Here is a 13,334-nt window from a genome sequence, read left to right as displayed (position 1 = left end):
CATAAGGGGAAACACACAAAGGGAAATTCAACCAAACTCAATGAGATTCTTGGAGAGGCTTCTTAAGAATCAGATCTAATGAGGGGAGGGCTGACTGACCCTCAAAGGAAATCAAAAGACAAGCAGCATGATTTTATTATAATAAAAGGGAGAACTATAAAAAGCTAGAGGGCTTCCTGGGCTCCCCTCAGCCCAGCTCTCGCCCTTTTTAATTCTGTATTATGACAGCAAATGACAATGCACCCTAACAAGTCTAAGAGCTCCCTTGAGGAAAGGATTAAGGGCGAGGAAGAAGTTTCCAACAACCGCCCTGATGAGCCAACACCAGGCTGAGACCAAAGCATGGGAAAAATGCTGGTCTTGGGAAAGACCCAGATGCCCTTCCTCGGACCCCATGGGTACCCAGGCACCTGAACAGGACTCACAAGACCCAGGCTCTAGGCCTGCCTTTGCCACTTGGAGCTGTGTAGCCTTGGGCAAAGTTACATTCTCCGCCTCGGTCTCCACATCTCTAAAACAGAGATGATGCTAAAACCAGCCTCAGGAGTGGTCGTGAGGAATTAAATGACATAATTCAAATAAAGCACATGGCACAAAATACAAATAAAGTATCTGCCTCATTATTACGATTACTTCCTAGAAAGCTTTTATGGGGCTCAGTGGTGGGCAGCTTTAGTGGAGGTCTACAAACATGGCCTCCAGATGACCTGATATTAACTCTCCCCCAAGTGGACAAACTGCTAAACCCACCTTTTCTAATCACTTCCTGTGAGCCACTTATTGCTAAGCATCCTGTGTGCATCTTCTCATTTGAACCTCTCAACTCCACCTAGAAGTTAGTGGCATTGTGCCCATTTGACAGATGAGAATACTGAGGTTCAGAGACTGACTGTCATGGTCATATGACTAGTCAGCAATAGCATTAGATTCAAACTCAGATTAGCCTGACTCAGATCTAGATCCTCACCTCTACACAGTTCTGCTTTCCCAAGACCAACTGCCTGTCTTAAAAGTACATTTTTAAAAGTCAATAATCCTCTGATTTCTAAGTCTCTATATTTTTCCTATCATTCATAGGGCATTTGTTTCATCAAAAAACTGAAAACCTTGCTGAAAGTAGGAAACCCAGCTATGGGTCTGTAATTCTGAAATTCCTTTCTGGGAAATACGTATCATTGGCTTTTTCCAAAAGATCAGTGAGCCCTTTCGTGAGAGGATTTCATCTTCTTTCAGGGTGACCAGATGACTCTTGGTGTTCTGCAAAACTTGAACTTGGCCACAGACTCTGGGATTTTATAGTAGTCACCAGTTTTTATGAGCAAAGGGAAACAGTCCATGAATATTAACACACAGACGCACACACACACCCTTTATGTCTGATAGTGATTCCCTCAAAGTGTGCCCTCTGCACCAGTGTGCAAAAGCATAACATTCTGACAGGGGCCCAGGCCAAAACCAAGAAGAAAGGATATTCAAACTTCAGCATCACCATCCCAGAAGCCAAACGACTATCATTTATGTCAGTGGGGCAAAGCCAATGCCCATTGAGCTGTTTGTACATTATGCAATCATATTGTGTTAATAGCAATTTCACTGATAATGGAAACTGGTAGGAAGCTAAGAGTAAAGCTGTATGTTATGACTCGTGGCCAAAGACTACCCACCTCCAATGGATTTATTGCCTCCCACACCTATTGTTCTTTTTATAATATTTTTCTGCCTCTGCCTCAACAAAGCACAATGGAAAGGCATTATGGACGGCACAGGTACAAAGAACCAAACGCCTGCCCGGTGTTTCTGATTTTCACCTTGTTTTGCAAATTGCAGTACCATGTTATAGCAAGAACAACTTGAATCCCACAACCACCTACCTTTACTGAACAAGGGACAGGATTAGAAGAATTTGGGAAAGAAAGCCAAAAAAATCCACCTCCCTGGGGACATCATAAATGCTTTTGTTTGCCATTATGCCCCTGTCACATTAACTATGTGTGACATACACTGCCTTAATTTTATGAGCTCATCATGGGATCAAAGTGACAAATTCCAGGAGTCTCTTTTGTTCTTCATTAATAATGAAGTGGGACTCTATAAATGAGAGCATAGCCAGAGAACTAAGGCTTCCCATGTGCCACATATTGTTCTAAACTACTTCATATGTGTTATATCATATAATCCTCCCCAAAGCCCTATGACACAGGTGCTTATATTATTACTTCTATTTTGTGGATGAGCAAACCAAGGCCCAGGGAGGGAAACCTAGTGACTGGCAGGGCAGAAGTCAACTCTAAAGCCCATGCTCTACTTAAAATCCCTTTTCAGCTATGCATGGCTGGCTGTAATAGAAATCTAGATCCTTCTAAAACAAGACACTTGGTTCCCTCCTGGGAGCCAAGAGTTAGCAGCCATCAAGAAATCGAGAAGGAAATGCAGGGTCAAGTTTACAGTGTGGGAGGGTCTAGCCTCAGGGGAATTCCACAGGCCAATTACACCTTTCATTCCACTTTAATGCAAAATACCAAAGTCTCAGGGAAATGCGTCAAATCACCCAGTATACAACTTAGGTACCTGAGCAAACAGATGAAGAGCAGCTTTGACTTTGGGGGGAAAACACGAGGGGAAATGCTCCCTGGTTTTTCGCCGAATCTGTCTTAGCTGGGATTGGATCCTGCTCCACAAGGTTGTTCTCTTCCCCGGCAGCTCCACCTCTGGGGCTGAGAAGAGTCCTAAGGTGCCCGACACCACCACCTCCACCCTGCCAGCCAGGACCCCACCAGTCAACACTGCCACTCTCCCTCAGGAACCATTCTTGCCTCACCATGGGCACAAGCCCACAGAGTCCTGCCTAGCCTCATGGGGACCCAACACCCACAAAGTTGTCTTCGATGCCAAAGAGCACACACACGTCTTGAAATCCCACCTGAGGACAGCAGGTCTGGGGGAAAGAAAGCAGAGATGGCACCGGCATTCCAACCCACCCGGCCCTTCTCATCCTGCTGTGGTCCTGCAGACCCGACTGAAGCCCATACTCAGGTGGGATCAGCCCACACAGGTGGCATGTGCTGTAGAGAAAAGTCAAAGGTTTGTGGGGTCAAAGCAAACCCAAGTCTGAGTCCCAGCCCCATCACATGGCAAGTGCTCCACCTCCCTGAGCTGTGAGCCTCACCTGTGAGCGGTAGATAACACGGGCTGCCTCGGAGTGGAACTAAGGACCACATCAGATGCTTTACATTATCTACTTTAATACGAAGGATGCTTGGCTCATACTAAACACCCCCCAAAAAAAGTCCATTTCCTCTCTCTCCAGCCCCAATCAACAATCTGTTTACCAGAGCTGGTTATGACCTTGGTGGGTTTCGAGAAGCCACCACTCCAGTCACACTCTGTAGTTTGTAACATTCCCAGCACAAATGGTTCTTGGGCCCGTTTCTGCACTATCTGGCTCAAGTGGAACCACCAAAGCTTTCACACGTTTACTTTCATTACTGACTTCTTTCTGACTTTCAGTGCTGATTATAATGGCTTTATCCATAAACAATTTTTAAAAGTCATGCAACTACAACAGCATCTCCCCCCATGATGTCAGTGTTGGTATGTATGTTTACAGAAAGAGGAGTGGCAAGTGGCACTAATTCAACATCTTGAAGGAGATCAGCAGAGGACTGCAAATGCCCAAAGGCCAAAACGCAACAACAGAACATGCCAAGGAAGCTCTGAAGAGGAGGCAGGCAGGGCCAGTGGGAAAAGCCAAGGAACACGGGATGCCCTTCAAGTGCCTCCTGCGACTTGGTGACAGACCGCGGTCCCGACACATTGCTGCACCTTCCTCCCCGACTGGAGGAAAGATCACCCTGCCCATGTCCCAGCTGGCCTCCAGCACTGCACCCTAGGAAGCCGCTGGGAGAAGTCTAGAGCCCTCCAAGGCCTGGCAGGAAGAATTCTCACAGGAGGAAATATCCGGAATGCTGTCCCAGAGGGCATTTGGAGTAATGCACGTCCACCACTGGCTTCTGGATGCGCTCTTACAGCGGGGCGAATTGCTGGGTGTGCTGGGTTCTCCGGCAGTGTAAGGGCCTCACACTGGACAGTGGGGCAGACGTGGTCATTCCATCACCTACGTGGCAGGCAGAGCCAGGGAGGAGGTAACAGGAAGACCCCAGGTAGGGGTTCCTCTGGGCGTCTCCCCGACCCTCAGGGAGACGGGAGCTGACCTCAAGGGGAAGAGTGAACGTCCCGGCAGAGGCTGTGTCCACTGCTGCCTCCTCCTGCTCTGAAGTACTTGGTTCCATGAGCTCCTCCCTGTCAGGTGCCCAGGGGATCACCTTCCTACATGCCAGCACCCAGCACACACTCCCCCATTCATGCACTTACTCATTTACTCACCCCACCTGCATATGTGAAGCCCCACAGATGCTCAATGAAGGCTGTCTGCAGAGCTTGTCATTGTATCATGCCATCAATCATGACCTCAACAACTTGCTGGCAGGAAGCGTTTATGTGCCAGGCAAGGTGCTAGGTGCTTTGCATGTTTTATCTCATTTAATCCTCACAACAGCCAGTAAGGTAGAAGGTACTGGTCTTCTTTCCCATTTGAGGGTACAGGTTCAGAAATATTAAACAACGAGGTGACCCAGGTAGGATACGGCAGATCTGAGACTCGAAGCCAAGTCCATCTGACTCCAAAACGTGTCCTCTCAGCTGTTATCCCTGGCTTTAATTGTTTCTGATGTCATTTCCCAGATGTTATCTCATTGAATCCTCCCAAACAACCATCAGGTAGAGAAATGCAGGTCTTATTGTTTTCAAACAGGAACTGAGGTCGAAAAAGGTCACACAAAGCGAACATAGCATCACAGCCAGCTGTGCAGACTCTGGAATCCCTGCTTGGTCACCTTGGGGAGGCTACTTAACTTCTGTAAACCTCGGCTTCTAAATCTGCGAAGTAGGGTGACTGGTAGTCCCTGCCCCATTGGGTTGTTGGGACGATTTGTACAAAGTACTTATCATAGTACCTGGAATGCAGGAATTGCAGAGTGACCGCTACCTGTTCTTACTATCACAGTAAATGATTTGTCCAAGGCCACTCAGGAAATGCATACAGAAAAGATGAGAAGACAGATGCCAATGCTCCTAGGGCAGTGACCTTTCCTTTAACAACACTGCATCTCCAAAGATGTGCGTCTCTGAAAATGCTCCAAGCTCTCCACCTATCACCACGAACAAAGATGGGCAAAGGAAGCCCCCTAGCCTGACTGCAGCCTGGAATGTTAAATTAGGCTGTGAGGATGAGCTATCCAGCAGGGAAAAGAGAAAGCCAAAATGAGGACGGCCTGTCCTTTGGGCGGCTGTGCCTGGGCCCAATGGACCCTGTGCTTGCTTTAATGCTTTGCTGTCGTCATCCTGAAATTCTTCATAATTTTTTAACAAGAGTCCCACGTTTTCCTTTCACGCTGGGCCCTGCAAATTATGTAGCTGATCCTGGTCTCAGGAGATCCTCAGTTTCCAGGTGCCCACAAAATCGCGGATGCTGGACCAACCTCTGCCTGGTGGACTGGGTCACTCAGTTCTTTCCCAGCTCCTTCAAGCCACTCTCTCTAGCAGCCCAGAGGACAAGAACAGTCTTCCCCGTCAGCAGGCAGCATCTGGCACATTCTGTGACAAGCGGCATCCACGTTTATTGGCATACGCGCACACACACAAACTTAATAAGTATAACGGTAATGACGCGGAAGCCCCGACTATCGACCGGCAGTTGCTCACCTAAAATGGATAACCAGAGGTCTGTTCTGCGAACCCCCAGCCATTTACGGCCCCGCCCAGCTTGCCTGTCCAGATCATTTACATGGATAACAGCTCTTTTAACCTTGGGAGGGTACTGTTTCTCAATACTGGGTGGCAAGACAAACACTCTGAAGTGCACAAAGTGGAGAAATAGCCGTCTATTCCTTGTCAAGAGATAATGCTCTCCTTTCTAATATGGCCTTGAAATGCCCATTAGTAGTCTGACTTCTGAGTTATTTTCATAATCTTGATTTGGGGTAACCAGGAAGCTATGCAACATACATATTTAATACATCTTATAAATTTAATGCCTTATTTAGACAGCCTTGGAATGACACCCAATGAGTGTTGCTCAAAGCAAATGGAAATTGAAATGTTTACCATTTATTGAAAACATACTGGACCCTTTTCAAAGTAGTGTTTGTAAAATAACTTCCTTCAGACATGCTAGCTACACACGTAGAAACCCCCTAAAACACATCAGCTATGCAGATGCATAATCTGCCAAGGGTGCACGCGGCCCCGTGGAGGACTGTGTGGTAGAGGGGTCTCTGAGTCTGGCTTTACGTTCCAGAGGAACCACCTCAGTCTGCTGGTCACTAAACACTCAGGGAAATCACGAGAAGTCAAGCACCCTCCTCTTCCTCTACATCATTTTCTTTCCTTGAAGGAGCAGCTAACTTTGGTTTAATGGACCAAAGACGGTTGATGAAGATTCTACCGGTGTTGCCAGAAACTGACACGAGCAAATGTTCCTCTCATTGACTGATACACAAAAGCATCACTGCAGTCACTCCAGATACGACACAGGCCATTATGTCTCTTGTATAAAAATTACACGAAAAGAGGGGGAAAATCTCATATGCTAAATCATAGACCGGCATTTACAACATCTATTTAATTTTTTTCTCAGTCTTAGCCATAGCAAACCTCCAAGTGAAATCATAGTGTCCCGGGGAACACACAATCTGCTGAAAGTCTCTGTCTAGAAGATGCTGGGGTCTCAAATCGGGAGGCTGTTTAAACAAGCACTGTGACTGCAAAAGATGCGGGGCCCCTGAAATAAACACCACTCACTTCTGCCAGAGGACGTGTACTCGAATAAAGAAAAAGGCCATTTGTGGCATCTGTGACGATAAATCTGGATTAATGACAGACTTGAAACAAAGGATCCTTGTGAGAATGTATGCTTCTTTAAGCACACCCAACACACCAAGTCATTTATTGATCAACATAAGTGGGAGCGCTCAACACCAAGTGAGGATCAATCAAAGGCTGAGAAGGGCTAAAATCCCAAACTTGCACTTCCGTGAATATGTGCTTCAAACTGCAGGACAACATCTGGCAGGGCCACGGGTGCTTGGGGTCATGGTTTCACATTTCTTTTACTTCTGTTCATCCTGACACACACCTACATCTTCATCACAACCAGGAAACATTAATTGTGCTTGCCCATGCCTGACAGATTTCCTAATTATTACATGGTTTGGTAACTGTGTGTTTGCCTAAAAGCACACTGATATAAGAATAAATAAAATATAAAAGGAAAGAAAAGGAAATGAAGGAAAGAAAAAGAAATGAGCAAAAGAGGCTCAGACAAAAACTTAGCAAAGCCATACAAAAAGAACTTTATCTGGTCAGCCAGCGACCATGCGTGAGTTTACAAATGCAATCAGATGCATGCATGGGTAAGATGCACGAACTGAATTCTAACTGGTTTACCCTGCTCTGCTGATGTCCTGGTGATTGGCCTAATGAGACCAATAAACTGCCCTGAAAGATTGAAAACTGTCATCTCCCAGATTTCAAGACTTTTAAAAATAATCTGCTGGGGAGAAGTCCAGTAATTGAAGTGATGCCGTGAGTTAAAGCATCGACAGCATAGGTTGAACGCATTAATCTTGCAGGATGACAAGTAACCGTATTTATTCAACAAAAATGTTCAGCGAAGGAGCGCATTCTTCTAAAAGCAATCTGTAGAGTGTCAGGCTTCCTAGAGGCTGCATGCTACCCAATTCCTGATAAGTGAAGACTCCTCTTTAATTATTTAAAAGTCCATCGATTTCCACGTTGATGAAAAGTCATAATTATCAAAATGGCTTAAAGAACCAACCTTTTACTTTGCTGACTCTGTCCTGTGGAAAGAGACATCAAGTTTATGTATTAAAGCCGCCCTCTCAATAAATAGTTGATACGCAAAAACCTGATTGTGCACTTCAAGAAGTGCACGCACGTTCAGTAAGTGCTGCATGAGAGGTCCAAAGTAAATGTCAATCCTTTTCTAGCATTAATGGCAGAGACACACATTACCTGTATTTCCGCTGTGTATTTATCAACACAATTCTGGAAAATGTAATTGGAACCCTTCATTCCCAGGCACATGCATTCCCTGAATGCAGGACTAACTAGAATGAAAAACCCAGCTCCCACCAAATTCTCCCTAAGGAGGATAAAATGAGAGTCACACCAGTTTAATGCCTTTTATTGTGAATGTTAGGGGTGTGGAGCCCATGAGTTTAACAGCCTACGTTACCAGACCTACTCCAATGCTTCTCGCTGAATCCCAAATAAAGAAGTAATGAAACCATGCCTCCCTAAAAGAACCCAAACAAAGCACATCCTTTGGGGAAAATGAAGCAAGATAGAAGCAGCTGAATACTGGCATGAATATGTCAAATAGGAAAGTTAATTAAAAGTTGAAGCGAATTGAAACCCCTGCACTATCTGCCAGCTAAGGAGGGCAGCATGCAGGCACACATCAGCACACCAGCCCTTCCTCTCGGGGCCCGCTGTTCTGTAACAACCGTAAAATCTCTCAAGATTAACTCCAACTCCAACATACAAGCCCCGCGTTCTCCCACTCTGTACTGAAACACTCAACTTTGCTAAAACATGGCTTACTGCATTTTATGAAATCAAAAACTTCCTCTTTATAAGGAACTAATAGGTTGCTATTCCTGTCCTCAACAAAGACAAAAAGAAGAACAAATAGGGAAAGTCGGGCAGTGAATACCTAATATATTATCATAAGCTGAAGTAGTGAAAGCCATGGTATTAAATATAGAAACAACAAATGAAATATTCTCCTTTCTGAAGCCATGGCAATAAGATACATTGTTAAATATTTGTATTTACATTGATGAAATCACTGATAATACTGCTACCTCAAATTATATTACCTAATGAAAAGCTGTTACCAAAATGGCAGTTTTCCCAGTCTCCAAACATCTTAAAACAGATGGCGAATTATTATTTAACTTATATTCACAATAACTACTTTGTAAAGTTTTTGCCTTAGTGCAAAAATTACTGAACTCCCATTCTAAAAATGAGCATACGACATTGATCACAACATCAAACTTCAATTAGAGAAACTACACAGAATACATAAAATTATATGGTGGTATACAGTATACCTTAGTTAACTGAAAAGCAAGTTTAAGTGTCCATGCCTTAAAAGTGTAATTACAGTCTATTATGCAACATAGTATTGTCACCTTTGAGTCTCCTTAATACAGTGTTAATGCATTTTCCAACCAAGTTTTCTAACTCATTTTGAGAGAATCTTAATTGTTAAGGATGCAGTGATGTGATGGAAGGATGCAGAGACTTTTGACTTAAAGGAGTAATTCCTCATGCAAATGGCCAGAAACTTGAAAATAAGCAAGAGAAAGCCAATTGTCTCCTTGCTTTTCCAAATGATGTTATGCCTCCCACACTCTGAGCACCTCAGATCTTTTCTCATTCATACTCTGACCTCTCTAAATAAATGTTCTTTGCTCATTTTTAAAATACAGTCATATTTGGGGCCCATGGACCAAGACGGCCAAAAGATACCTGCAAAAATGCTCCCCAAGTTGTCTAAGATGCCCTGCCCATCATCCACGGAAGTCCTTGCCTAGCAAGCCAAAGCCATGGGTATCTGAGGACTCCAGATGACTGCAATCCAAGTGCGAGAGCAGATACCCACCCTGGAACCTAATGCCAAGCAACACCTCACCTTCCCCTTGCATCTGATTACAAAATGCCAGGCAACTGCAAGAAATGACAACAAAGCCATAAACAGCTGGAAATAATTACACAATTGTCAAGCTGGAAATAATTACACAATTGTCAAGCTGCAAACATGACAAAAGCAAAGCTAGGCTTGTGAATTCAATATCAGAAAGGATGCTGATGAGAAGGTAAGAGAAGCATTTTAGCTGTTTACAATTTGCTATTATAGAGTAGCCAATAATATGGTTGATGGGGTTTTGAGCAATGTGCGTGTGTGTGTGCGTGTTAACTTCAGAGAAAAGGAAAAAACATATTTCATGTGGTCCTACAAAATATGAGATAGAAGATATGTAAGCACAACCAAAAAACATTCACAGGCTCTGAAGGGATTCTTTCAGAATTGCTACAACTAAACTACAACATGCAGATGAGAAATATCTCTTTCAAGTTATACAAAATGTTCTCTTCTTTAAAAGCATAAGGAAAATACACAGGCAATGGGATAGTCCAGAACTCTTCACAAAAAACATCTGACATGTGGGCAAAATGCCAAAGCAGGGTACAGATTAGTCAAGATTAAAAGAATACTAGCAAAAGAGGCAATTCCTATAAACTGGGAGGTGGGTCACAGGTATGTAAATTATCATCTTCCATAAAGGCACATCATAGCCTCAAGTTTTTATCAACTGCCTATAATTCAATGAACTCCTTCCCCAAATAACAGAGTTGAACAAACAATCTTTCCACAGTTTCAAAGAATATGGCTATTGGCAATTTTTAAGCCAGAATCACTTCTGTCATTCCATTGTGAGCTGATGCTTTATTACGATATTTGGATTTCATGTGACAAACTGTTTCATATAATGTCCCCAAAAATGCTACTCTCTGAAGCAGAATGCCATAAATAAAACACGTAGTTGGTTACCAGGCAGCATGCATAACACATATGTTACATTGGCCCAAAAAGCACATTTAAAAATGCTTAAAAGTTAACTTAATTTAAGCTGTTTGTACCCATTTGCAGAGAATTATCCCCTAAAAGCCAATTTTATTTTCTATCTTTCAGAGAATACTTGGATTAATCGTGTTGATTTGCTAACTTGAAATTCTTTTAACTCCTCTAATCTCTCCTCCCCAGCCCATTTTTCTTTTTTTCTTTATTTCTCAGAGGGGAAGGCGGAAAACCATATATCTCACAATGTAATTTTAAGCATAATGCTGCCTGTTTGAATTAAAATTGATGCAGCTTCTGATAAAACCTAATAATCAATTCTCCATTCTCATTACTCTCCAGAATTATATGGATGCAGACCAATTTCTTAAGTTTGTGGACTACTCTCCTAGGTTATTACCCGGCAGTGCAGCTGAGTGGAAAGATAACCACATTCATTCTCCTTATCTGTAATGATGTAATGCATCCCAGCCCTGGGTCTAGATGATTGGGGAATAATGGGATTGTACAACTGCAGGGATGACAAACAATCGTGCAGCATCTCTCTGTGATACACTGAACCCAGCCTCCAACGCAGGCGAGGTGAAAGACACCATAAAATAGGCACTGATTCTGCCCCTTGGATGAAGTTAGCATTTTTTGGCCAGAGGAGCATCTGCTCTCACACTGAAACAGCAATACCGACACTGAGAGGAGAGCCATGCAAAAACACTCAGTTTCCGAGCCCCAGCCAGGACAGTGCGAGTGAGTATCCTGCTTTCCTTTGTGTTTAGAATCAAGTGTCATCTAAAAATAACCGGTTGGTAGGGAGAAGTCACTGCACTGTACATTGCCAAGAAACCCGGGGATCAGAGACACCTCTGATAACTGATGCTGCTAGGGGTTCACGTTTGTTTGGAAAACTAAATCTGCCTCCATTTTCTGTGCTGGAAAAATCATCGCTTCCTGCTACCACAGAAACCTTACCTTTTGCAGAAGCTGGGAGCCGGAGTACTTAGCAGCAATGGATTTTATCTCCCCACCAAACGCCGAGGCCCAGAGCTTCACCCTGCAGGGAGAAAGGACACAGGAACAAATGTAACACCCGTGTTACAGTCAACACGCACGCACACGCAGACATGGGACTGTGGGGAAGAAGCCGGACAATATAACATTAAAGAAAAAAGAAGAAGATAGGAAAAGCGCCTTGGCAGAAACTGCCAGCTCCAAACTGCAGAGCGCTGCGCGGGAGGGGGCCCAAGGGGGGTCACATAGTTCAGAATGCGCAAAGTCTCCCGGGCTCTCGAAAAAGATCACTGGGTTTTATTTGCACAATTGCTTGAGAACTTGCCCACCCAAACCAGGCATCACCTGGCAAATACTAGTCGGAAGAAATCCACCCACCCCCCCCTCCCAAAAAAGAAGTGAGATGGCAAGATAGCAAAGGGGGGGGGGGTAAACAAACGGCCCGTGGAAGTTGGATTCGGTAAACAGGCTTCAAAGTTGGTGCTGTCACTTGAGGTGAGCCTCTCCAGGTCTCACTCGCCAACCCGAAGGAGGGGGCAAGAGCATCCCACCCCAGCCTCGCCGCCCTATCCGCTCCTGGAAGGCAGGTGCGAGAGGCGAAGCCGATGCCCGCGGCAGGTCCTGCCCGGCCGCACCTGCAGGCGCCCAAACTTGGGCACAGTGGGTCGCGGGCGGCCAGGTCCCCTCCCCGGGCGGCGCAGGACCCGGCACTTACACGGAGAGCGGGATCTGCTGCTCCGAGCGCACCACGTCCCCCAGCGCGGCGTAGAGAAGCGCGGCGGCGAGGAGCGCCGAGGCCCCCCGCGACGCGCGGCGCTGCGAGCCCGGCCCGGCCATGCTGGGCTCCCTCCGACGCGTCGGTGCCGGCGACAAGAGCGGCCGCGGGGAGCTGCGCGGAGAGGGCGGTGGGCGAGCGCGTTGGGTTGCCTGCTCCGCGCCGCCCCGCCTGCCTCTCGCGCGCCGGGCTCACTTGGGGAGCAGAAAAAGGAGCGGGGGGGCGGGGGAGAAGAGGGCGGAGAGGAGGAGGGAGCGAAGAGGGGTGGAGAGGGAGGCAGGCGGGGGAGGGGGGAGGGAGATGCGCCTCTCGCAGCGGCGGCCGCCCGGCCCCGCCTCGGCGGCCCCGGGGAGTCCGGCGGGCCGCGGCGGGAGGGCGGGAGGCGCCGCGCGGGCGGAGACTCGCAAACTCCAGTGTCCTTGGCCGAGGCGGAGCGCGCCCTGCCTCGCCCGGCCCACTGCGGCCGCCGAGTTCTTTACAACTCCGCAGTCCGCCGCCGCGGGCACGACTCTTGCCCGGGGCCGTGCCCCGGCCTGGCGACCCGAGCCAGGGGAGGGGGTGGGGGCGCAGGAGGGAGGCCGAGGGCCCGGCGCGGCGCCCCGCACTTTGCCCGTGGCAGCTCCGAGCCGGCGCCGCGCTCCCAGTCCGCCCGTGGGCCCGGCCGAGTCAGGGGCGGCGGGGTCGGGTGCCGCCGAGCCTAGAAGTGGCGCGACCCCCACCCCGCCGCGCAATATTCCGGAGGGAAGGAGCGCGTGAGGAGGCAAAAGTCTCCAGAAGGAGCCGCGGCTCGCGGCGGGGCCGGGGTCGCACGCGGACGGAACGGGG

At 46.9% G+C, this 13,334-nt stretch overlaps 1 protein-coding gene across 1 annotated transcript in view; it reads right to left on the bottom strand.

The window, feature by feature from the left end:
• The window catches only part of CACNA2D3 (calcium voltage-gated channel auxiliary subunit alpha2delta 3), an 838,936-nt gene extending 826,284 nt beyond the window's left edge, over positions 1-12,652 (bottom strand). The window contains exons 1-2 of the mRNA XM_087431193.1: positions 12,450-12,652; positions 11,696-11,777 (exon numbers count right to left, since the gene is read on the bottom strand). Coding sequence (XP_087287319.1) covers positions 11,696-11,777; positions 12,450-12,571 — 204 coding nt within the window. The 5' untranslated portion in view covers positions 12,572-12,652. The remainder of the gene's footprint in view (positions 1-11,695; positions 11,778-12,449) is intronic.
• Between the last annotated feature and the right edge of the window lie 682 nt (positions 12,653-13,334).

This window comes from Ceratotherium simum, chromosome 5 (assembly GCF_057802395.1).
Source record: "Ceratotherium simum simum isolate JZ-2026a chromosome 5, ASM5780239v1, whole genome shotgun sequence".
Lineage (NCBI taxonomy): Eukaryota > Metazoa > Chordata > Mammalia > Perissodactyla > Rhinocerotidae > Ceratotherium > Ceratotherium simum.
This window is presented reverse-complemented; position numbering and strand designations above follow the sequence as displayed.